The sequence below is a fragment of the Manis pentadactyla genome, chromosome 1, assembly GCF_030020395.1.
Source record: "Manis pentadactyla isolate mManPen7 chromosome 1, mManPen7.hap1, whole genome shotgun sequence".
NCBI classification, from domain to species: Eukaryota; Metazoa; Chordata; class Mammalia; order Pholidota; family Manidae; genus Manis; species Manis pentadactyla.
Genome location: NC_080019.1, coordinates 73,979,440 through 74,003,290, shown reverse-complemented (window position 1 = coordinate 74,003,290; position 23,851 = coordinate 73,979,440). Strand labels below are relative to the sequence as shown.

Sequence of the window (23,851 nt, the reverse complement as noted above, 5' to 3'; positions counted from 1 at the left end):
TCTTGAGCAGGGAACACTTTTATTGGGATGGCTTCATTTTAAGAAAAGGAAAAGAGACAAAGCTGAGAGACAGACTCTGCTAAGGAATGCTGGGGGTAGCTGGACATTGCTGCCGCAAGCTGTGCAAAGATGGGGATCCCGACCCACACATCCATGCCGCTCATTCCTTGAGGCCAAGGTCTTCTCAGGCTTCAGTGCACCTTCTTGAACACTTGCTTGCAGACCACACCCTGCGCTCTCATCTCCTGAAATGGAAACAGAAGCTTGTTGGGGACCAGAGCAAGGTTCCCCTCTGGGCTCAGTGCATGTAGGGGCAGGAACTCTGAAGTTACTCCGTGGCTGTTATTTTTCCCCATGAATTTGTTTGAACTAACCACTTCCCTGGAAAGTCAGCTGAACTGAATCCGTGGAGAGCAGGCTCTGTGGGCCCTGCAGACAGAGCTGGCCAGGAAAGAGAATGGCTCAGAACTGACCTTTGATGCCTCTCGTCTCCCTCCCACCTTCAAGAGACCCAAAGGCTTTCAGAACCTCAGGTCTGAGCCTCCAACAAAGTCTGTGCCCAGGCTTGGAAGAAATCAGGTCCAGACACACGCCTCGAGCCCCAAAGGGCTCAATAGGTTGCCACAGATCAGGGTGGCAACTAGCACAGTGGTTCCAAGCTTCAGCTGCACATTAGAGTCACCTGGGGAATTGAAAAATGCCTGGGTCCCAGGCTAGACCAGTTATGCTAGTATCGTAGTGGGTGGAGTACGGAAATTGCTATTATCCAAAGCTCCCCGGTAGTACTAAAATGTAGCCGAGAAAGCCCATGCCCTGCCTAGAGGGCAGCCCTGCTGAGTGCCATTGGGGGGATGAGTGCACAGCCACACCTTCCAAGGTGGGTTTTTTTTTTGAAGGGGGCTGAAAATCTGAATATTTATGTAACATCTCCTAATTTTTAAATTGTTGGCTGAAGAAGTTTGGAGCTCATTCATAGTCAAATAAACAGGCCTGTGCCCCCAGTTTGCAACCTCTTGCACTGAGCCACAGAACTACTGAGCTGAAAGGGTCAACTGAAATCACATCATCTACTCTGATTGCTCTGCAGCTGAGGAAACAGTGGCCCAGGGAGGAGGCTGCCTCAAGGTCAAGCACTGCAGACCAGGCTCTCTGCATTAGCCTAAGCTGCCGTGGAAAACAGCACCCTGGTATGTCTCTTCTCATCTCTCACATATCCCAAAGCTCCTGCAGACCCTGATCTTCAGAACTCCTCTGTGGAGGAATGGCATTTTGCAGACGAGGCTGAGAGAAGCAAGGCACCTACCCAAAGGCACCCAGGGAGTCAGGACTAGCACCCAGGTCACCTGGGCAGGCTCCCTTCTCAGAAGGAAGGTGGGTGTGGAGCACCAAGAGTGCAGAAGGAGTTGATATGACATCTTCTCTCAGAGGATGTGTTACTTTAGCCTTCCAGGGTCTGAGGCCCCTTCCTCTGGATTTGCCTGTTTTTCCTAGACGATGCATGGAGTAGGTCCCAGGCTGGAGGACAGCAACTCACCTGAGCTGAGAAAGGCTTCTCTTCCCAACCTAGCTTGTTGAGATCATGCCTTAGAGAAGCTTGGAAAATTCTTCTCGGATCTGGCCTGCCACAAGTTGGCATGGTGATAGGCATCATTTGGGATCAAATTTTAGTTCTGCCACTTTCTAGCTGTGTACCTTGGATATGAACCTCACATCCTCATCTCCAAAATAGTATCATAACAGTACCTGGCCCAAAGGACTGCTGAGAGAACAGAAAGATACATAATGCAAAAGGACTAAGCGCCATGTGATACTTTGCAGGTGTGCCTCCTTGCCTCCTCCCTCTGATTGACAACTGGGTTAGCCTGGACCTTGAACATGCATTGCTCAGGTCTGAAAGTCAATAGTCTTCACCAGGCCCTTGGGAGAGATGCTTCGGAGCAGAATCAAGGCCCAGCCTAGCCTGCCACACTCCCCGCCGCCTTCCCAACGTACCAGGTGCAGCTCGTCACCCTCAATCCACTGGGTCCAGCCACGTCCCTCCTTTTCGCCCTTCTGCACACATTCGAGCTTGTCCCCAACCCAGCTCACGGTAGTCTGCCAAGCAAAGAAAACACAGCCGTCAGTCTTGAGCAAACAGCCCCTGGAGGCCACGGGGTGGGGGAGCAGCTGCAACCTTGATAACCCAGGGTGTGCTCAAGTCAGTTTCATCATAGAAAATTGGTAGCCTAATACTCCCTCTCCATTATGTGCTCTTATTAAAGTATGCAAATCAGTCTCAACAAATTTCATTTAAAAGGGTAATTAGGAAAGAAAAAGTCATTGGGGTGGGGCTCTCAGTGCAAGGCTAAGAAAGGGGCTGGGAAGGGAGGAGGGTCTTCTGATCGCTGAGCAGGCACCAGGTGGGCAGGGTGAGGGCTGCCTTTCTGCATCTTGGGGGAGAGAGGCAGACATCTCAGAGTACCCCATCAGTGCATTCATTCATTCATTCCCTCATTCACTGTTCCAACCTTTGCAAGGTCTTGGGATACCCAAAGACCCTGCCCTTGCCCTCAAAGAGAATGACCATCATCTCAAGGAGAGTGACCTTAGATATAAATAACCAACTGTAGGTACAAATGGCAGCTAGCGCTTCCAGGCACTCTGTGCTGTCTCTGAATTCTCATGACTGTCCATTTGGAGCATGGGTTAGCATGTCCGTTTTAGAGAGCAGGTTAAGGAATTTGCCAAGTTCACCCAGAGGGTCCACGGCAGAGCCAGATCAAAACACAGATGTGTAGGGCTCTGAAGTCCTCTCCTCACTGGACTACCCTGCTTCCTCAGATGCCCGAGTACCACCAGTTATAGACCAGAGACTGTGGGAGCCCAGACGACCCAGGGAGGAGGAAGCTGTGGGAGGATGTGCCAGGCTGGGCCTTGGAGCCCAGGAGCTGAAGCAGAGGAAAGGAGGCGCTGGAGGAGAGGGGTTCTCGGTGGACCACCAGGGACAGGCACAGAGATGCGGCACGATAAGGCAAGCGTAGGAAGCTCCTCCGGCAGGCTCCAGGGAGCCACGGGGGAAGGAGGAAGCTCTGGCTGCCCTGCCGGCGCCCACTGCCTGCACCCACCCCCACCACCTCAGAACCTCACATCTTCCCTGGGTACTGTGTGCCTGCCAGGGGCTGCGTGTGCTACAGGGGGGGGGCCCAGCCTGTGCCCAATGGAGATCTCACAGTCTTACTGGAGCGGCAAGGGCGCACCCAGAAACACAGGGCTCAAAGCATTGGAATTTAGAGGCAGACAGTCCAGGAACTCATGGTCTAGGCTGGGACCAGTGTGCATGTGCAGGGGGCAGTTCCCATATGCGGCCACCCACCTCCCTTTGAACAGCCCTCCATACGGGGCCATTCTACATTATGAGCCCTGCCTCCTTTCTGCAGCAGTCAGCACTCTGTTTGCCCCTTCTTCACTGTGTGGCTCTGGGCAAGTCCATTTCTTCTGTGGGCCCCCCTGTTTCTATCTGTCATATGAAGGGGTCGGAGGTCTTGGCTTTACAAAGATAAGGTTCTAGGATTCCTGTGTTCCTGGCCCTGCTGCTGAGAGCGAGGACAGTCAGCAACAGCCAGATAAGGATTTAGGAGAGAAGGAGAGATCTGGGAAATGGGTGTGGAGAGGGGCCATTCCCTACAGGGGAATCACCTCCCCCTTCTTCCCCAACCCCCACCCCCTTCCCTTCTGGGCTTGTGGATCTCTGTTGCCCTCTGCTGTTAGGATGAAGCCTGTAGAGAGCTGCAAGCACAAGGGTGACAGGTGGAGCCCCCAGATTTGCACAGGAATAAATCTGACATGTGCTCCTGCAGCGTCTTCCCACAGGCAGACAGGCACAGGAGGACCTGGGGTGGGGACATCTCCTCTCCCTGGCTCACAGATCATTTGGGGCACATATCCAGCGCCGAGCCAGAGAGAAGTTCCCACCTCCAAGTCAGAACACAAAATGAATGTCTGGCGAGGTGTGTCACAGGTAAAGACACTAATGACTTCAAGCCACAAGATAACATGCCCAATCACTGGGTGCCCTGTCTATGCCACACCTGTGACGGGAGTGAGGATTGAGGAATCAGACAGTTCTCAACTTCAAGGAGCTCTAAGAACACCTGGATTCCTCATCAACTGAGCTTCCTTCATGTGCTTACCCAGATATCTACTCTGCATACTAAGGGCTCCAGACTCCATCAGAGGCCAAGAGAGAATAGCTCGTTCTTAGGGCAATATAGACACTGCCTTGACCAGAAATACTAGAGTCAGTGAGCATATTCATACCTTCTGTACTGGAAAATACAAAAAATGCTCAAGAACATAGTAATGCAATACCTGTGATCTTGCTTCCTCAGAGATAATTACTCTGACATTTTGGAGTATTTCTGTCCAGCCTTTTCTTCTATTAATACACATTTATATTTCTGTCTTAAAAAATTAGGATTGTATCATTTATGCTTTTGAACTCTAGTTTCTTCAGTTTTGCACCTCAACAAATATTCTTCATAAGCATCATTTCAATTGTTACATAATATTCAGGAAATGGCTACATAATTTGTGGGGCAAAGCCCAAAATCAAAGTGAGAAGCTCCTTTTAAAGGAGTGGTTAAGAATTTTCAGAGAGTGACAGCAGTGCATTAACCCAAGCAGAGGCCCTCCTGGGTGCGGGGGCCTGTGTGACTGCACTGGTCCCAGGCCCACGAAGCCAGTCTGGTAGTGTTCCATTGTATATACAGAACAGTATTTATCCCATTCAGATTCTTGGGTATTTAGGTGATTCATCATTCTGTGCTACTATAAAAAAGCCTTCCTTGTACAGTTTTGAACACACCATTTCCTTAGAATAAATTTGCAGAGGACTACACATATTTTTAAGGCTTTTGATAAGCATTGCCAGCCGGAGCTCCAAAAGGCTCACACCTGTTTTCTTTCCAACACCAATGTCAGAGAATGAACGTGAAAGAGATGTTCATTAATGGTAAAGCCACCTTTTCTCCTGGGCCACTGTGTTGCCCTTTCCAGATCACTTGTCAACTTTTCACAGGGACCATTTGGATATAATGAAATACCTTATATTAATAATATAATTATTATATTATATATATATATATTATATATAATTATAAAAATACCTTACCCAAAGAATGACAGATAGCAGAATTTCTGGCATCATGAGAGAGAAATAGAGGGAGCAGAAGGCTGTTCAGGTGTAAAAAGTCCTGTCGTAGAGCCGCACAGATCAGACCCCCAGAAGAGAAGGATCCCTAACCCACAAATGCTGTCAGTTTCCAAAGGAGCCTCTTTCTCAACCCCAAGCTCCTGCTGACTCCAATCTTCACGGAGTTGGACAGAACAGGGACTATTCTCACCTGTATTGGATATACAGAGGAGGCTGAGCTCAGATAGGTTCAGCGACTTTCCCAGTGTCATGATGCCAGTGAGGGACAGAATTTGGGCTAGAATATGGGCCTTGCATGACTCAGCGCCCTGTTGCTTCCCAGCCCAGGGCAGGGCACCCCTCAGATGTCTGCTAAAGTCTCTGGGGGCTACAAAAGATACGCGGGCCTCATGCTAAGACTGAGCAGCCCCCAGGAGGAAAACCCTTCAGTTCAGTCTGACCACTGCTGGGTGTGGGTCCCAAAGGCCCCTTCCCTACAGATCGCCACAGAGAAGGGCAGAGAAGTGCCAAGCGTTCTGGCCCGGGGGGCAGCAGGTGCCGGAATCAGGGGCAGCGCAGGGGCTGTGGTGTCTAGGAGGGCACCTCAGTCTCACAGGAAACATAAGCTAGCTTTCTAAAGTGGGAAGGCATTCCAAACAGAGCGAATAAGGATGAGCAAGCTGCTACTGTAGAAGGTACCCTGTAGATACAGAGAAGGAACAAGGCTGGTGGGCAGATGGGGCCACAGTGCCAGCCTGAAAACTGGGGCCGTGGCCTGGAGTGTGTTTCCAATGCCTCCCAGTGTGGCCTCACCCTCGCACAGCCCTATGGCTCTGATCTGCTGGGGGGACCATCAGGGACAGCACTCACCACGTGGGTCAGGTAATCCATTGGGCTGTCCTGTGTACTAGAGGCCTGGCAGCCCAGCTGTCATTTACATGGGGCTCCTGGGATCTGCCCTCTACCGCTGTACACCCTCCACTTGTATGAGGTTGACCCAGTATCATCAATAAAGAACATGTTCCTTGGAGTGGAAAGACCTGGGCCCTCTGTCCCTAGCTATGCATAACAACTTTGGGCAATGGGATTAGCCTGTCTGCACCCGTGTCCCCATCCACAAGAGAGGGATTAATGGTACTGCTGTGGCAGGCTGTTCCCCAGGGGCTCACACAGCATTCACACCCTTGTAAAATCCCTGCCTACATGGACCCTGGGCCTGGCTCTGTGACCTGCTGTGGCCAATGGGCCATCAGCAAGCACGATGCAAACTGTGCCTTCATGAGCGCTTGCACGCTGGGGGCCTGTCCTCTGGCACCCTCCCCTCTGGGAACCGAACTGTGCTTTCAGGACGTCCAGGCTATTCTGCTGGAGAGAATGGTCATGCGGAGAAGCTCTGGAGGATGAGGAAGAGAGGTCACCTCAGGACAGCCAAAGCACCCCAACTGAGCCTGGAGCTGACAACAGTCACACGGAGCCGAGGTGCTGCCCAGTCAACCCACAGGATCATGAAGACAAGCAGCCGTTAATTTGTTAAGGTTGCTAAGTTACTAAGTTACTCATGTCAGGTGTTATTAGATAACCAAAGACCTACTTCACCAGACTGTGCTGAAGATGAGAGAAAATATACATAAAATACAAAGGGCTGGCACCTGAGCCGCTAGGTCCTGGTAATCATGACATCCACAGCTTAGATAGGATGGGATTTGCTTGTCGAAGTTGAACAATACCTGACTGTTTTGTTTTCTTTTTTAAGTGGGAGAAAAGGACATACTTTTCATCATAGCTAAATATTTCAGAAGCCCCTTCCCTCCCAGGAGTTTGGGTTCAAGAGATCTTGCAGGGGCTGCGGGCTGGGCTGGGTTGGGCACCCAGGAGCCCTAGGATGTCTGCTGCCCCTAAGATTTAATTAGCCTTTGTTTAAGCTGGTCTGTTTAGACACTCCCCACTGACAGCTGAGACAGCTCCAACGTGATTTGTCTTCCCACGTTGCTGCCCTGTGTCCGCTTTTGATGGGCATGGGTTTTTCTTTTTAAGCTTTGTATCCTGTGGGAATAAGTCAGCCATTGCCCGGGGGATTTGATTTGTTCTAAGAATAGAGAAGAGGGGTGGGGGGTCAGGGAGGGTGATCGCCTAAAACTGAAGGAGAGGAAATAAGGGAAGAAGTACTGTTGGAAGGGGACTGGGTGACAAACAAGGGTTGCTTGTTTCCTTATGACACAAAACATAACTTCTGATAACAGGCTTCCCCAGGACCCAAGCACTCATTCTGTGACCTCCCGGGTGGTAAAGCCAGCCCCCTTGGCTAGACCAGGAGCAGTGATGTCTGGGACAGGGATTTGGCTTGTCCTGGGATGCCAGACGGGAAAGGGCCTTTCAGAGGTCATTCGATACTGTCCCCTAGCTTGGGCACACACCACTGCTTAACCAGCTTCATCAGGGTCTGCTGGGGGAATGCCAGTGAGGGGCTCCTGACGCTATTCTAGTGCGCAGGAAAGCAGGTGCTCGTGGGGCCCGACGTGAACCCGGGACAAACTGGGGTGGATGGGCAGGGCTGCCTCACCCATGCCATGCGCTCTGGAGTCCACCCTGGAAATGAAGTCCAGACAAAGCCAAGGGCAAGGGGGATGTATGGCCACCTACCAGACCCCTCCTAATAGTAAGTCTCACCAAAAGGACCACCTGAAAGTCTGCAAACAGGCTGGAGCCCAGGCCAGCTGGCTGTAAAGAAACATTTCTATTAAAAATGAACAACCTTCAACACTTTGGCCTTGTCAGCAGCTTTCCCAGAAAGATATGCACCAATAGATGAAGACAGCTTTGCCGCACTCTGGCAAGGGACTGTCGCTTCAGAAGCCATGATCCAGCTCCCTTGACCGCTTAGCGACCCCAGCCGGCCCTGCTGCAGGGGGAGCAGTGACACAGAAGTCTGGGTTCCTGTAGGCTGCAGGAGGAGGCATGCCACAGGGAAGTCTCAAGGTTCCCTTGCCCCGTGCAGGTGACCTGTCCTGGGCGTAACAGACTATTCCCACTAAATGGACCCATCTCTTGGCAGTGGCCCAGTATGAACCACAAATAGTGGGATTCAACTTGGCTGCCAAGAATTTGCAACATGCGTTAAAGCTCCCACATCCACAAAACACCCGCTCCAGTGAGCAGGGGGATGACCAGCCTCTGCTCTCTACACACTTTTCCACCCAGCCCTAGGAGGCCCTCTACTTATGGACCCACCTCCCAGAGGGCTGGGACTGAATCTTACTGTCTTTGTGGTTCCAGGACCAAGTCATAAGAGGGGAGGCCTTATCCATGGCGATTCTGCCTGCAAAGGCCAGAGCCAGGGTTGACCTAGGTCTGACTTGAAAGCCTGTCTTAAATTTGGGGTGAGCTGGGGGAGAGGGAAACTGCAAAACCAGATAGTGACCAGATGTTTTCTATACATGATGTGAATTCCTAAAAGATGCAAATGGACTGTTCCTCTTGGAGTTTGATTTAAAGTGGGCTTTGCCCTTTGAAGTTTCCTGGGATAATAAGAAGGTTCTCAGCCTCTGGTACCTGTGTTAAATAGGTGAGCGGATGGGGAGGGCAGGGAAGGTAAGAGAGAAACAGAAAACGTGCCAAGGGCCAGGTACTGTGCTGGAACTTTCTGTCATGTTTCACCTGAACTGCCAGCTTTGGAGCTGGTAAAAATTAGGCTTAGTTAAGCTACCAGCTCAAGCCACACAGGGTTTAGAGGTTGAGCCATCACTTACATCTATTTTTCTGGCTGAAAGTCCACTAGCTGCCCATGGAGCCGGGCTGGGTGAGTGGGTGCGCTTCTCTCCTGACCCATTCCTAGGGGCTGGCAATTATCTAAACTTAGCACATTTGAGGGGAAAAGCCAGTGCACTCTAACAGCAGATTAAAACTTAATTAATAAGGCCTTAAAAGGTGCATGAGTAATTAGAGACGTAACAGCTGTTATAAGTAGCTTCTCCAGACCAGCGTTGCCACAGCACGGCCTTTGAGAGCATGAGAGAGTGCAGCTCCAATGCCATGAAGAAGCTGACCGCAAATGATAACACAATTCTTAGCACAAACAAAAGGATAACATGTGAAGGTTCATCTTGACATGTCATTTTTTAAATTCCTTAAACATTCCAGAAGCTGTCCAGGGCCAATTTTAAAACAAGAAACTGTTAGGGAGCTCAAGGCCCCATGAGGCCGAGGTACTGGATGGGGAGAAGGGAAACGGGGCAGAGAGGGTCACAGTGTTCACATGGATGTGCACTCGGTCAGTCTAGGGCCCTAGCACCAGGGGCGGCCCAAGGCTGGGCTGGACCCAACCTCTGCCATGGAGCAGCTTGGGCCTGGAGGGAAGGCAGACATGTAAACTGGCATTGACACTACCTGTATTCTGCACTGGAGTGTGTGATGTGCACCCCATCCTGCCTAGAGGGTCAAGGAAGGCTTCCTGGTGGAAGTAACAGCACCACTGCCAGTATCACCATCACCACCATCACCCCAGCAACATGTACTGAATACTCTGTGCTGGGCAGGGTACTGAACAGGCATGAGTCTATCAAGTTGATTCCTCAAACCTCCTGGAGCAGTTTGCACTTCAGCTCATTTTACAGGTGTGGAGATTGAGGCTTTAAGGCCACCCAGCCATGAAGTGCGGAGAGATTTGATTCTAAGCCTATGCCCTTGGCTACTGTGCTCAGCAGTTCATTGATGTAAGCTGATGCTTATGTAAGCACTAGGATTTTGCAGCACAGTTTTGTGCAAGGCAACAACATATAGCATTTACAGGTTCTGCACCTGCTCACCAGCCTCGGGAGCTGGAAGTAGATGCAGGCAAGGTGCGGACCCTACTCTCCAGAGCTCACAGTCAGAGAAGACAAGCAGACAGAGAATTCCAGCAGAAGGTCAAGAGCTGGGTAGAGGCAGCTGATGGTAGGGGAAGACAGCTCATCAGCCTCTCTGAAGCGGGGATGGAGGTCCATGTAGGAAGGCTTCCTGGAGGAGGTAATGCTGGAAGTAATGCTGGGATTGACACCAAAAACACAGTAAGTTAGGTCGGGAATTAGAACTTGGAAGAGAGGACCAGGGGCTTCCTGGGCTGAGGGAACAGCCTGGACAGAGCACTCAGGGGCTGCAGGAGTGAAGCTTCTAAAAGGGCTCTGCTGGCTGGACTCTCTTGGCACGGCCCTCCCCATGGTGCTGGGTCCTGCACCTCCAGCCCCAGAATTCACCAGGGAGGTCACTCACACCTCTCTTCTTCCTCATCTTCATAGCTCCAACAAGCCAAGCCTGGTGCAATGGAAAATCCAGATGTTTGCTTACCTGGCAGGCAGACTGGCTCTGCTCCTTGGGCCAGCGCAAGGAACCAGCCTACTATGGAGCCCCCGGGGGCAGGGGTGGAATAAGGGAGGGGCTGTTCTGCCAGAGAGTGCTCAGGGGGCCTCTGAAGGGCAGAGCTCATCCAAGGCCTCATCACTTTCATGGGTACTTGGGCCTCTATTTTTTTTTATCTTTCAAGGTGGACAAAAACATACAGCTCCCAGATGAGAAGAGATGCTGATGTGGTAACCGGGGAGAGGGAGCAGTTCAAGAGCTCTTCAAGAGTCCTGGGGGCTGGGATCCTTTTACTCATTGCAGGATACCAGTGTCCCCCTTAGAATCTATGGCAGAGAAAAGGCACAGTAACAGTTGTTGGATGAATGAATGGCAGAAAACATTCTAGGGGTATTCCTTGTAATTTTTCAGGCAATGCACACCCTTTTTATATTAAGGCAAAATATCCCAGGCAATGTGGCTGTTCATCCTTCTATAGATCAGCCTTATAGAAGCAGGCTAGCCACCGCAGTGACACTGGCCCCTAGTCTCTGAGTCCTAGAGTGTACCCAGCATTAGTCATCATGCCCAGGGCTGCAGAGCCAGGAAGATGCTGAGTCATGGTTTAGATCCTCTTCTGCTGGATTCTGAGCCCACGGCTGGCCCACAGAAACTCCGTGCTGCTATGGATGCTGTGGCTGTTGAAGAGCAGCTGGCAGGCTGTGGGTTGGGTGTGGCTGAGCCACTGGATAGGGGTTTGCCTGCTTGAGCTGGGCATTCAGGAGGACCCAGCGACAGCCTTGCTAGAGGCAGGCCTGAGTTGCAATCCATCCCTACCTCTTTCTAGCCAGGTGAGCCAACTTTCTGAGCCTCCCCCTCTTCATCTGCAAAATGGGGCCTGTCACAGAACAGAGCCATCAGGACGAGATGAAACAAGTGTTGCAAGGACCTATTTCAGGGTTGGAAACCTGAAGTATTCAGGGAGCAGTGGTTCCCCTCTGCTCTTGGCCTCGTCCAGCCTGTTCTCTGGGGATGTGGAGAGCCCTGTGCCCTTTCAGACCAGCCCTGGCTCATATAACACCAGCTCTTCTCTGCATGGCCAGGTGCCCCATCACACATTACCAGAATTTGTCTTCTGGGGAACAGTTCACAAGGTGAGAGGATTAGCAGTAACCGCTCATAGTGATGGAGCAGTTGACTGCAGGCTTCCCTGCACCTAATCCTTACCATGAAGTAGGTAACGCTTACTTTGAAATTACCCCTATTTCGCAGACAAGTAAAGGCACAGAGAGGTGAAGTAACTTGGTTAAGGCCAACCAGTTTGTCAAAACATCTTTGGGGTTTCAAAGCTGAACTGGTGTGACTCAGCCAGATGGCTAGGAGCTGCCTCAGAGGGAGCTGGGCTGTGGACAAGCAATAGCTTCAAGGAGGACCAGGAACAGCTGCCCTCAGTCCCTGAGCTGCAGTCCTCAGACAGCAATACAGTGTCCAGTGTTGGGAGGAATGAGATGCGAACCAGACCTCCCTGCCCTGTCCCTGACAGCTCCATTCCATGACAGCACTACTTATCAGGGGACTCTGCATTTGAGATTCCGGAAGCCTCACCGGGCAACAATCCTGAGTTCTGACCCCTTCGTGTAGCAACGATCCCATCTCCCTCTGGTAACAATTTGGAGTCAGACTGCCAGGACCCAAACCGGGGACCCACCAGCTACCTGATCTCAAACAAGCAATGTCTGTGCTCCCTTCATTTTCTTCACATAGCATATAGGAAGGATTTTGGCATCTTCATGATAGACTTGTGAGGATTAAAAGAATTGATGCGTGAGAAGTGTTAAAACTGCTAGCACATGGGCAATACCCAACATGAGCTATTACTAAATGGCAAGTGGGTCCTGCAGTGATATGATCAATGACTAGGATTTATATTGTTTGAGGTTCTGCTATTTTTATTTAACACTCATCTGACAAACACACTAGAGGCCACTGTGCTAAGCACTAGAGATACAAAGGCGTGGGCCCCACTGTCGAGAATCTCAAATGTATTAGCAAGCATTGTAGGCGCCTGAGGAGCAGCAGCTGCAGACAGGGGCAGTGAGGCAGAGAGGGCGGGGTGGGCTGGGGGGTCAGGACAGCATTGAGGGAGCAGTTAAGCCTTAGCTGGTCTTGATCAATAGGTCATTCTCTGAGGCAGAGGGCGCCAGGGATTTATCCTAGGGAAGTGAGAAGAGAGATGCAAGGGAGGGTGGCAAACAAAGGTGCCTGCAAATGGTGGGATGGGCTGGAGCACAAGGTGTGAGGTAGGGAACAGGGCTGGAGAGGCAGGTGTGGCCATGCCCTGGAGATCCCAGTGCCATCTGGCCTTTACCTGTCAGCAGTGGAGAGCCTTGGGGGTTCTGAGCTGGGGAGATTCCCATTTTAGGATGTGAAAGATGGGCTGAGGTGTTAGGGGTGATGGAAAGGAGAGCCATGTGAATGAATCCATGGAAAGGGCCAAGCCTGGCACTCTAAAAGTATAAGAGATGTTAATTGTTATTATTATTATTATTATTATTACAGGCAAGAGGTATGTATTTAGAGCTGTGGGGATGGGGAAAGGGGAAAGAGATGTTAAGAAGGAGAATCTATGGAACTTATTGACTGACTGCCCGTAAACGCTTCTCATTTAACTTCACTGGTCATTTACATGGCTCTGTCTCAGTCTATAGGATGAATAAGCCAGTCATCCTAACCACCTGTGTGTGTCTGGCCCTCAGGAGCACTGGCAGGAGGCAGCCTGTTCTGCAAACTACACGAAGTCAGGAGTCGGAGAGGAAGTTGAATTCAAGGGCTATGATTAACCAGTAGTGTGACTGGCAGAGCCCCTGAGTCCCTGTCTGTAAAATAGGAGAGTGGTATGTCCTCTCTAGCACTGCTGGGGGGTTAAATAATGTAGGGACAATTCCAGGCCAGGGCCTGCCATGCAGCAGCTCTCAGATGGTGGCTATACTGAAGTGGGTTGTTGAGGATTATTACCACACAGTTACAAACAAGTACCTTTGTAAAATGGATTTGGTTTTTCACTTTTAAATACTTTTCCTGGAATATAATCCCTTAAGTGGGATCCCTGAGTCAGAGTAAGATGATTTTTCTGACTCACTACACATTGTCAGACGAAAGATTTTTCCCCTTCATCTTGAGGGCAGGGTCTAATCTGTCATAAAGGTGGCCGAGGGGGGTTTTGTACCCCGGGTTCTCCTCCATCTCCACCTCTGCGTCCTTCATGCCCACCTTGTCTGTTCAGGTCATCCCAGAGTACCCCCATTGCTGTCTGTGGGCCCTCAGGTCAGGAGAAAAGGCAGGAGGAAGGACTCATTAATATCCCTGTGTTAAAGACAGACAGCATTCTACAGAAATTGCTTATTAGAGGAACCACTAGGGAAATCTTTCGATATTTAACAAAAATAAATGTGCTCTGATGGTGAACTAGCAGGCAGCATGACAGAGGTGGGGGGTCCCTCTTTGGAAGACAAAGGGTGCTGTGTGTGTGTGTGTGTGTGCACATGCATGTGTGTGTGCATGAGCATGCGTATGTGCTCATGTGCTAGCACAACTCAATTTATGCAACAAGGACAGACATGAAAATGCTTCCCAGGGAGGGAATTAATGCAAATCAGGCACAGTCCTGCTCTCAGAGGAGTTTTCAATAAACTCCAAGTCAAATATGAATAAATCCCTGCGCCCATATGAAATGTTAGCAATAGCACCCAGGCTGCAGGGCTGGTTTCCAGAGGAGGCTTCCATGGAGCAAGGGGACCCTGATGGCGGTTAGAAGCTTACCGCCTCTGGAGGCCTGGAGCAGAGGATGAGGGGGCTTCCTGCCCCACTCGCCTCTTTTGGTTCCAGACCCTGTGGGGGGTTGGCTCTGAGGGCCTAGAGATCCTGAGGCTGGGGCGGTAAACCAGGGAAAAGGAGGTTCCCTCGCTGAGCTCACTCCTAGAAAGTGGCTTCAACGACTGTTCAGACCCATCTGTTTGGGATTTGTGGAGGCAGGTACGGGGCTGAAGGTGAAGTCCTGGGCCACTCCTGGCACGCTCAGGCTTTCCCTCAGGATCCCGTCCCCTGCACACCCGCACACCAGCCTCCTGAGCAGGGCCTGTTTTGGGGTGGTAGGTGGCCCAGGGAAACAGAGTTCGTGCCCTGCCGCCAGGCCCTGCTCCAGGCATTGCCCACCTTCTCCCACCCCCGGTGAGTCCTGTGGGCTCTGCCGCTACACAAGATTCATCAGAAACAAAACCCAGCCCTGACAGACCAGCAAGGTTTAGCGGGAGGAAAATGTTCCACTCTGCTGGGTACTCACGCTATGCCAGGCACTGCAGTAACAGCGCGGCATGCACACAGCACACTGAGCTTTTCTAAAGCATCTTCCACCCTACACTCTTCCAGAACCTTGCTGTGTCCCCAGCGCGATGTGGAGTCCTTCCACCGAATGCAGGTGGGCCTTTGTGACTGCTTCAGCCAACAGAGTACGGCAAAACGGTGGCTCTATGACTTCAGAGGCTAACAGATCATAAAAATGTCACACGCTTCTGCCTTGTCCCCTTGGCCTCACATTCTTGCTGCGAGGAAGCTCAAGCTGCAGTAGAGAGTGAGTGTGAAGGAACCATCTGGAAAGCGGCTCCTCCAGCTCCTCGCTGATGTGACATGCAGCTGGGACCAACCACCCCCTCTGGGCCCTGCCCCAACTGCAAATTCCTGAACAAAATGAACAACTGTTATTATTTTGGAGTATGGGGCCACTAGGTTTTGGAGTGATTTGTTATGTAGCAATAGAAAATTGAAATAATTCATTTCCCCCTTTAACTTTCACAATAATCCCATCAGTGTACTACCACTGGCTCCTTTTTACAAATGAACCTTCCCCAAGGAAACCAGCTGGAGGGTGGGCCCAGGACTCAAATCCAGGTCCATCTCAAAGCCAAAGCTCTTAACTGCTCTGTCGTACCCCACACCTGTCCAGTGCCCACACTACTGGTATCAGTCACTCAGACTTTTAGCTGCAATCCTAGCAGGCTGTTCCATGCTCGGTGTCCCAGGCAGGCTCCACCCACAGGACTGGACCACATCTCTCCACTTTCATTCCTTCCCTGACCTGGGCATGCTTATCCGGGCACCCAGCGCAGGCTTATTGCAGTGAATCATTCATTACAAGAACATCACTGGGTGTGGGCCAGCTCACTTCCTCATTTTTCTTTCTTTCTTTCTTACTAGTTATCAAAAGCCTGGTCATTGAACCAGCAGCAGCAGCAGCATCTGAGAACTTGCTAGATAAACAAGTTCTCAGGCCCCAGTCCAGACCTTCTGAATCAGAGCTCTGGGAGGTAGGGCAAGCTCAAGTTTGAGAACGACTGCTCTAAGCATGGATGTGGTTCTTAATCCGTGTTCTGTGGACTCTGAAGGTCTTAGCTTGTTTTTACATGCAAGTGACAGAAACCAGTTCAAATGGCTTAAATGGTAAGAAAGGGAAGGCACTGGCTCTTTCCCAGTTTATGAAAAGTCTCAGAATGGTGGTAGTGCCAGGAGCTCCAATGTTGAGTTTCTCTCTTTCTCTCATCTCTGCTTTTCTACTGGCTTTATTTTTTCCTTCTGTTGGATTTCTCTATGCCAAAACGACACCCATTTTCCAGATGTGAAAACAGAGGCCATGATGGGTCCAACCATTTAAGGTCACTCTGTCAGTTAGGTAATAGAGGAGGATGCAAAACCAGATGTCCGACTCCAGTAACCAGCGCCTCTCCACACCCCCTGCCTTGTCCATCCTGTCCGTGTTCACCTCTAGATTGCCATGAGGCTCCCTCAAGGAGCTGAGGTGCTGGCCCCCCGCAGACCTCCATGGAAGACTTTGGAGAGCTTTATAAATAGACTAGTTAGAATCCTTTCTCTGCCACCAGCTGGCTAGGTGACCTCGGCCTGACAAGGTTCTTCACCTATCTGAGCATCAGATTCTCATCTATAAAATGGGCATAAGGATACTTACTGAGCAGCAGTCATGGGGACAACAAGAGAGAAAGTGCTAAAATCACTTGGTGCAGGTATGGCACCTTGTACACATTCTTTTCCTTTGCTCCTGCCTAATGAAAACCCAAACCTAACAAACAGTGTCATTCTTGAAAGCACCTTTGTGAATTTTATTTGGGTTGCTTTAATCCTTGTTTTTGTAATCCTCAAAAGCATGCTGCTGACACCGACTGCAGAGGTCAGAGAACTAAGACGTGAAAGAGACTCTGTGTTTCCACCCTGAGAAGGACCCAGCCAAACGCTGGCTCCCTTATTTGGATGGGGCAACTCGCAGGAGGTTCCCAAATCCATTGGCATTCTCGGCTGTGCAGCCCAGAGAGTTAATTCCACCATTGCTATTCTGTTTTTAAAAATAAGAAAAAAAAATCTCTTCAGTGAGGTAAGGATAGGATCAGAATGCTGGCGAGAGTTTAAACCACAGAGTTAACAGCAGTTTGGTGGATTTCACGCCATGTGTAAGTGGCTGCCTGGATGGAAGTATGGAAGTCAGGGAGGGAAGGGAAGAGAACATAGGTGGTTGAAAAAGAAAGAACTCAAGAAAAATTCATGAGTGCCAATATGTGAAGAAGCTCCAGAAATAAGACTGAGTGAAAAAACAATGTGCAATGTAGATTTCTTTCCCTTCTTTTTTTTTGATGGGAGACTTATAGATAGAGAAATTGATCAATTGGCCAATCAATAGAAAACAGCTTCTATTTTGAGGAAGACTTCCGGACAGATCCACCAGAAACAGTGACAGTGATGACCTCTGGGGAGTGGGAAGGGGCCCTTTCCTCTGCAGTCCACTCTCTCCTGTGCTCTTTGAGTTTTTTTCCCTTTTACAATAAAAACAAAGAAAGCCACAGAGGGGCGGAGGGCTGGAAGGGGAAGGCAGGCCTCTGGAAGGGGTCATCCTGAGTTCAAAGCTGGACATGAGGGCGAGGCCTCAGTCGGGGACGAGGCTCCAGGCTCTAAGTGAACAAAGCTGCCTCCTCCAGGGAAAACCCGACCCCGCGTCCACGGTGGGATGAAAAATGGCCCTTCTGCTGCCTCATGCAGAGCGAGGCTCGAGGCTGGGATTCCTGGGTGAGGCTGTCTTCTCCCATAAAAGCGGCTCCTGCTGGTGGGGCGTTGGGAACAAAGAGCCTGATCATTCCTCATTCTGAGGGATTCCCTGGCCCAGGAGTGGGGAGCATTATTTGAAGTTGAGAAGCACCTCACTTTTTCAAGGCTCCTCACTCTGTCAAAGCGTACGCCTGCTAGATTCAATAAATGATACTGGCTTAAAACTGGGATTTCATTTTAGTGAATAAAGGCATGCAGGAGGTAGTGGAGAAAAGCCAAGACTGGACTATATACATTTCCGCCAAAATGACATTCCTTGCTGCTTGTGGGTCATGTAAAATCTGAATAGAACAGACTGGAAATGTGAGCTGAGTGACCCCCCAGCTACGCAGTTCTGAATCCTGCCACCCCTCAGCCCCGTGAGAGAATGCAGTCATTTCAGATGGTTCTGGGCAAGGACGGGCAACATCCATGGGGTCCTGTACACCTGATTTCATAGTTCTGTACTTTTTATAGAGATGCAGGTACAGAAGGATGTTTCTTTACTCCAAAGCAGTGGTTCTCAAGCTTTGCATCAGAACCACCAGGCAGGCTTATTGAAACCCAGACTGATGTCCCCACTCCAAGAGTTTCTGATTCAGTAGGCCAGCCTGTGGCTGGAGAATATGAATGCCTAACAAGTTCTTAATGCTGCTGCTGGTCTCTGCTTCGGGAATCACCAGTCTAGGGAGTCCATGGCACAAGCAATGACGTATGGCCATTTGATCCTTGACTTAAGAGTATTGGGGTGGGGTGAGGACTGTGGTAAACAGAAGGATGTCCCATCTAAAGGGAGCACCTGTGACAGTGTCCCAGGGATCCACACAGCACAGGAATGAACAGGCACCCAGTGCATTCAACAATTTTGATTTGTCTGGGTAAGAATAGCCAGGAATATGGATTTTTCAGTGAACGCTTACAATCTTTGGCAACTGGCTCTGAAATCTTTCAAACATTGTGCTGGCCAAGCAAAACACATCTGCTGGCTGATTTCACCCTCTGCCAGCTGTTCTAGGACACAGATAAGTTTCCCCTGGAAAGAGGCAAGATCAGAGATTTTGAGCCAGGGAGCCTCTGTGCCCTTGGGGAGGGATGTTAGCCTGACCACAACTCTCCCAGCAAGGGCTCACTGAAGCTTGTGATAGCCACGTCTGGGCTCCCTCGCGGGTCCTCCCACTCTCCTCTTTCCCAGACACACCCTGCAGTCCAGCCAAGCTGAAGTCTTTGCAGATTGCTTCCCCTCTCTCCTCCAAAACCCCCTTCCAACCAGGCCTTTTCTGACCTCTGTGCCTCTGTGCCATGCTCCTATCCCTTTGCCACATCTGTCCTAATTCTTACTTTTCCCCTAAGGCCCCGCCCAGTCATCATCACCTCCCAGGAACCTTCCCTGACCACTGCTCCCCAACCTGCAGCCCTCAGCCCACTGTTCCCATCACTGCACTGGGCTATAAGGGCCCAGAGACGTGTCTGTCTCCCCACCGGTCCAAGTGCTCCAGGAGGCCTTGCTGCCTCTGTGTGCCCAGGGCTTAGCCCAGGGCCTGGTGTGGGTTCTGAAGTAGTATTTACATCCTCTTGGCTTCCTCTCCTCACCTTCTGTTTGCCTGGCTACTTCCTGTTTATCTTCAGGCTTAGACAAGCCTTCCTGACCTCCCAGGCCCAGGAGGGGGGTCCTTCTGCCTGTCCTTCCCCATTAGCACAGTATGGCTGCTCAGCTCTGCCTGCCCCCCTACATGAACCCTGTGAGGACAGGAATCCCGTGCCATCCACCAGTAACACGGGGGCTGCAAAGCACCACAAAGTGCTTGCAGGACCAAGGAAGGAATGGACAAAACAGATGAATGAATGATCCCAGGTGAGAAATGAGACCCTTGTGAATAATCTGCTGGGAAGAATCTGTTAGAATGAACCCAACCTGACGATGAGAACAAAGTGGCCTCCTCCTGGCCACTGCCCCTGGCTGGTGGATGCAGAGCACATGGAACAGAAGGGACAGGGGCAAAAGTCATCTTTGGCAACTGCTGGGGCACCTAGTGACTTCAGCCAGTGTGGCCACTTGGTGTGCAGCTCTCCCTGCATTCACATGTCTTAGGCTGGATAGTTTCTCTAACTCTATTATCCTATACGCTTCCCCAGCCATGCTCTTTGCTGTAGCCCACCATCGAGCTGGGCAGCCCAGAGAAGGGCTTCTGTGCAATGCAGGGAGCAAAGGAAGAGGGAGCAGAGCCATCCATTCCCCCAACAGCAAGCTGAGTGTGTGCCATCTGCTTGGAGGGGCTGCCCTGAGTCCTGGGACAGCAAAGGTGACCGTGAGTCATAGTTCAATTTCATCTAGGTTGCCAAGCTGCGGGGCCCCCTGATCTGTCCACTTACCACTGGTGTAATGCTGGGTCAGGAAGAAAAGACAGCCATGTGCCCTTCCCTTTGGGTCCAAACCACCCCCCTGCGACTCCTTTTCTTTTACAATTAAGTGTGGAAGTTACCTGCTCCAGACCACTTCTGGGACTCCCTCTGGGGGCTCCCTTTGTCACCACTGGCCACACTGTGTTCTGTTAGACTGTGAGTTCCTGGACATCAGGGACTGTGACACACTCCCCTCTGTCCCTGTGTCTGTACAGGGATCAGCATGTGAGCAAAATGGAAGGTCCAGTGCAGTGGCTGATGGCAGGGACCCTGGAGCTGACAGACCAAATTCAAATCCTCCTCTGCTGCTTACTTAACTTTCCCAAGGTCATGCAACAAGAAATCCTGCCTCGGTTTTCTTATCTGTAAAATGGGGTTGAAAACAGTGCAGAGAAGATCGAGTTAAAATAAAATGTGACCAGTACCTGGTGCACAGTAAGTACTTGATGAGTATTAGCTAGTATTACTAGGTGTTCAATAAATGTCTCATGCAATAACAGATGAGGGCAGGAATGAAAGAGCGGAGCTAATTAGCCAAGCAAGTACAAGCCAGCACATTCCGGAGGCTGCAGTGACCCAGACAGAGATGTGCTCTTGTGAGGACCTTGAAAGTCAGCTGGGGACAAGGACTGTTTATGGTGCAGCTCCATGCAGTGGGTCAAGGAGTGGACCCTGGGCACTGGTCTGAAAAGCAGGCCCCCACTTCACCAAGGCAGACCGCGTCTGAAGGTCTCCTTTCCCGCTGTGAGCCTCTCTGAGGACTAAGAGGCCTTGGGCCTTCTATGGGCACAACCTGAGACTTTCCTAGGACAATAGTGTTTTTTCCCCCCTAGTGGCCTCTCCAAGGACACTGTGCCAGCTACCGCTTCTCCTGGCATCATCCCGCTGGCTACCCCTTCTCCTGCCATCGTTCCAAAGAGCAGACTCAGATACTAACTCCTGACCGCCTTCAGATGAGTCAGCAATGTGGGGATGAGCCATACACACCTGGGGCTCTCTATCCCTAGACACCAGCCCTCCTTCAACCAGTCCTAACACTCCTCAGCCATGTGGTTTCTGTGAAGGCTACCAGCAGAGAGGAGCTTGGCTGGGGGCAAGAGAGCGTGCCTCAAAGTCCAAAGGCATACAGTCCAAATCTCATCTCTTACAAGTCTCCTCTCTGGGAGCCTCAGTCATTGTGGACTATGGCTGCTCACTGGGCTGAGGTGTGAAATAACTGGATCGCTGAAGGACACATTGCAGACCCTCAGTAAATGGGGTGGGGGAGAGGAGAGCAAGAGCCTCATCAGTAAGCAAGGTGGCTCCCTGGGGTGCACACGAACTAGCTCTGGACCCAAGGCTAAGAAAGGGAGGCCCGGGCTACCCTGCCTTCCCAGCAACCCGAGAATGTTGATAGAGGCCTGGGGCTGACCTTCTGCAGTCTGCTGGGCTGCGCTAATTGGGGTCTCCTGGTTGCAAGCATCCCGCCCTGGGGGAGGATAGCATACTCCCTGCCTTCCCCAGCTGCCTGCTCTGGCCTGGCCTGCAGCAGTACCAGCCTACTAAGTAGGTGTTGGCCTCACGGTTCAAAGCAAGCTCAGCAGCAGGAGGATACGGTGGGAAGGGGATGGCCAGGAGCCAAATCCCAGTTTGGGGAGGAGGATGGGCAGGTCGGAAGGCTTCTGGTAGAGATCAGGGTGCCCTGTGTCCCAGAATGGCTTCATGCTAGGTCATGTAGCAAGTTTATGCTTCAGAAGGTTTCCCTGTATTTTTTGTTCTTTCTTCCCTTCCTCCAACAGCCCATAGACAGCCAGAAAACAGAGTCAACAGATTTACCTGCGTTTCCAGCCCAGCTACTCTGGGCGTGGTTCTTCAGCTCTTTGAGACTGTGTCCTCATCTGTAAAATGGGCGCTCTTATACATCCCTCAAAGGTTGTTGTAAGGCTTAAGTGAAGTCAGCTGTATAAAGCACCTGGCTCAGTGCCCAGACACACAATGGAGACACAACAAACTGTAACTTTCATAACTATTACCATCTGGTTTGGACAGAGGGGCATGCTTGGTGAGTCCCTGCTGCCTGCCCCAGAAGCTGTGGGTGAGATCTCAGTCCCTCAGAGCACAAGGTCCTAACTCGCCTCTCAGAGGAACTAGCCCAGCCTTTGGTCAGGTCCCCTGGGCAGGAGATATCCTGACATGTGCAAATCCTCACCATGCACTTGCGGTCATCTATGCCCGTCAGATCCTCCTCAAACTCCTCCCCAATCTGGAAGTCCATGATGTAGTTCCTAAAAGTGCTCAGTGTGCGGATGATCATATGGTCGCCGTCCTGCACGATCTCTTTGTCTGGCTTGAGCAAGTTGGCGATTTTGCGCAAGGCCACATTGACATCTGTATAGGTGCGGGGCAGAGACGGGTAGAGAGTTGGCAAGAAAATCCAGACAGCTGTTCCCAAGGTTGCGGGGCCCCAGGAGCCAGCTCCTGCCCGGGAAAAGTGCTGGGGTTCCCTGCTCGCTTAGTCCTGTGTCTCCATACAGCTGTCTGCCTTTTCTTTTTCTCCTTTTCATTCTTTTTCCCCGCAACAAAGTTTTCTGCACTTACTAGCTTTTTAAAAGCAAAAACTAGCAAACCTACCCCTGCTTTCCTAGTGAAACGATCCAAGTCTAGAGCCAACAGTCAGAGGTCTACCGCCAATGAACCCTAACAACCCGCATTCCTCAGTCCACACGCAGCCAGCTGGCCACCCTGGCAGCCGCGTTAGCGGCCGCGCTCTCTGCTGCCCGGGTGCCCGGTCGGCGGCTCGTCCCGGCGGAGGCGACGGGCCCAGGCTTGGGGGGCTCAGGGGAGGGGGCGCCCCGGCCGCAGGGCTCCTTACCGAGCGCGCGCAGGTACTCCTCGAAATTCTCGTTAGCCAGCATCTTCCAGTACCCGGTGAAGTCGACCGGCATTTTGGGGAGCGCCTGGGGCCGGACCGCCACGCAGCTGGCGCGAGCAGCTCCTGGCTCTGCCGGGACAGCGGTGGCCGAGGCGACCCGAGCGGTGGGGGGCCCGGAAATGCGCGCCCGCCGCGGGCAGGGGGCTCGTAGGGGCGGCGACGGCTGGATTCCAGGCGCGCACAAAGCCCGCGGGAGGATCCATTGTGGCTGTCGCTCCTCCCCCACCAGCGGGGACTGGGGCGGGGGACCTTGGAGGGCCGGGTCTGCTCCTGGCCCGCGGCCACCTTCATGCAGGCCTTCAGGTCGCCACTCGTAAAGGGAAGAGGAAATGGCCTGGGGGTGGGGCGCTTTACTGGCCCCAACTCTTCGGTTCCTGCGGGGTTCCTTCAAAGGCCGTGAACTTCTCCCTCGGCGGCTGGGAAACAGTCTCCTCGGGTGTTGCTGGAGCGGTCCGGGAAAGAGGCCACTTAAAGGCCTTTGTCTAACGCCCTGTTGGCCGGTGGGCACCCGGGCGGGGAAAGCTGGGCAGTTCAACTCCGGGCGAGAAAAGTGAGGCGCTCTCCACATCACGCCCCCCACCCCAATTAAAGCAAACTTCTTGTTTGAAATAAGTATGGGGCCTCTGGATTGCTATGGTGCGCAGCGATGTTTTAGATCCCTTGCTTCCTGCAAATATAAGGCATTGTCAAGATGCCATTGAGTTTTCCCTCCCCTTGCACAGCAGGCAGCACAGTACTCCGCAGGGTTCTGCACTTTGCTTCTTTTCACTTACTGTATCCTGGGCACCTATACATAGAAAGCATCCCCATTTTTTTGCAGGATAGTCCATTGTTTATCTAGCGTTGTCCCCCATTGATGAACATTTATGTTGCTTACGATTCTTTACTATTAGAAACAGTACTGCAGTGAAGACCTTCGA

The 23,851-nt window shown here is 51.5% G+C and overlaps 1 protein-coding gene across 1 annotated transcript; it reads right to left on the bottom strand.

The window, feature by feature from the left end:
- RBP1 (retinol binding protein 1) lies at positions 1-23,250 on the bottom strand. The gene is given in 5 exon segments (XM_036877337.2): positions 1-245; positions 1,993-2,094; positions 22,209-22,387; positions 22,872-22,974; positions 22,976-23,250. Coding segments are annotated over 5 exon segments (597 nt in total). The 5' UTR covers positions 23,135-23,250; the 3' UTR covers positions 1-191.
- Positions 23,251-23,851: the final 601 nt, after the last annotated feature.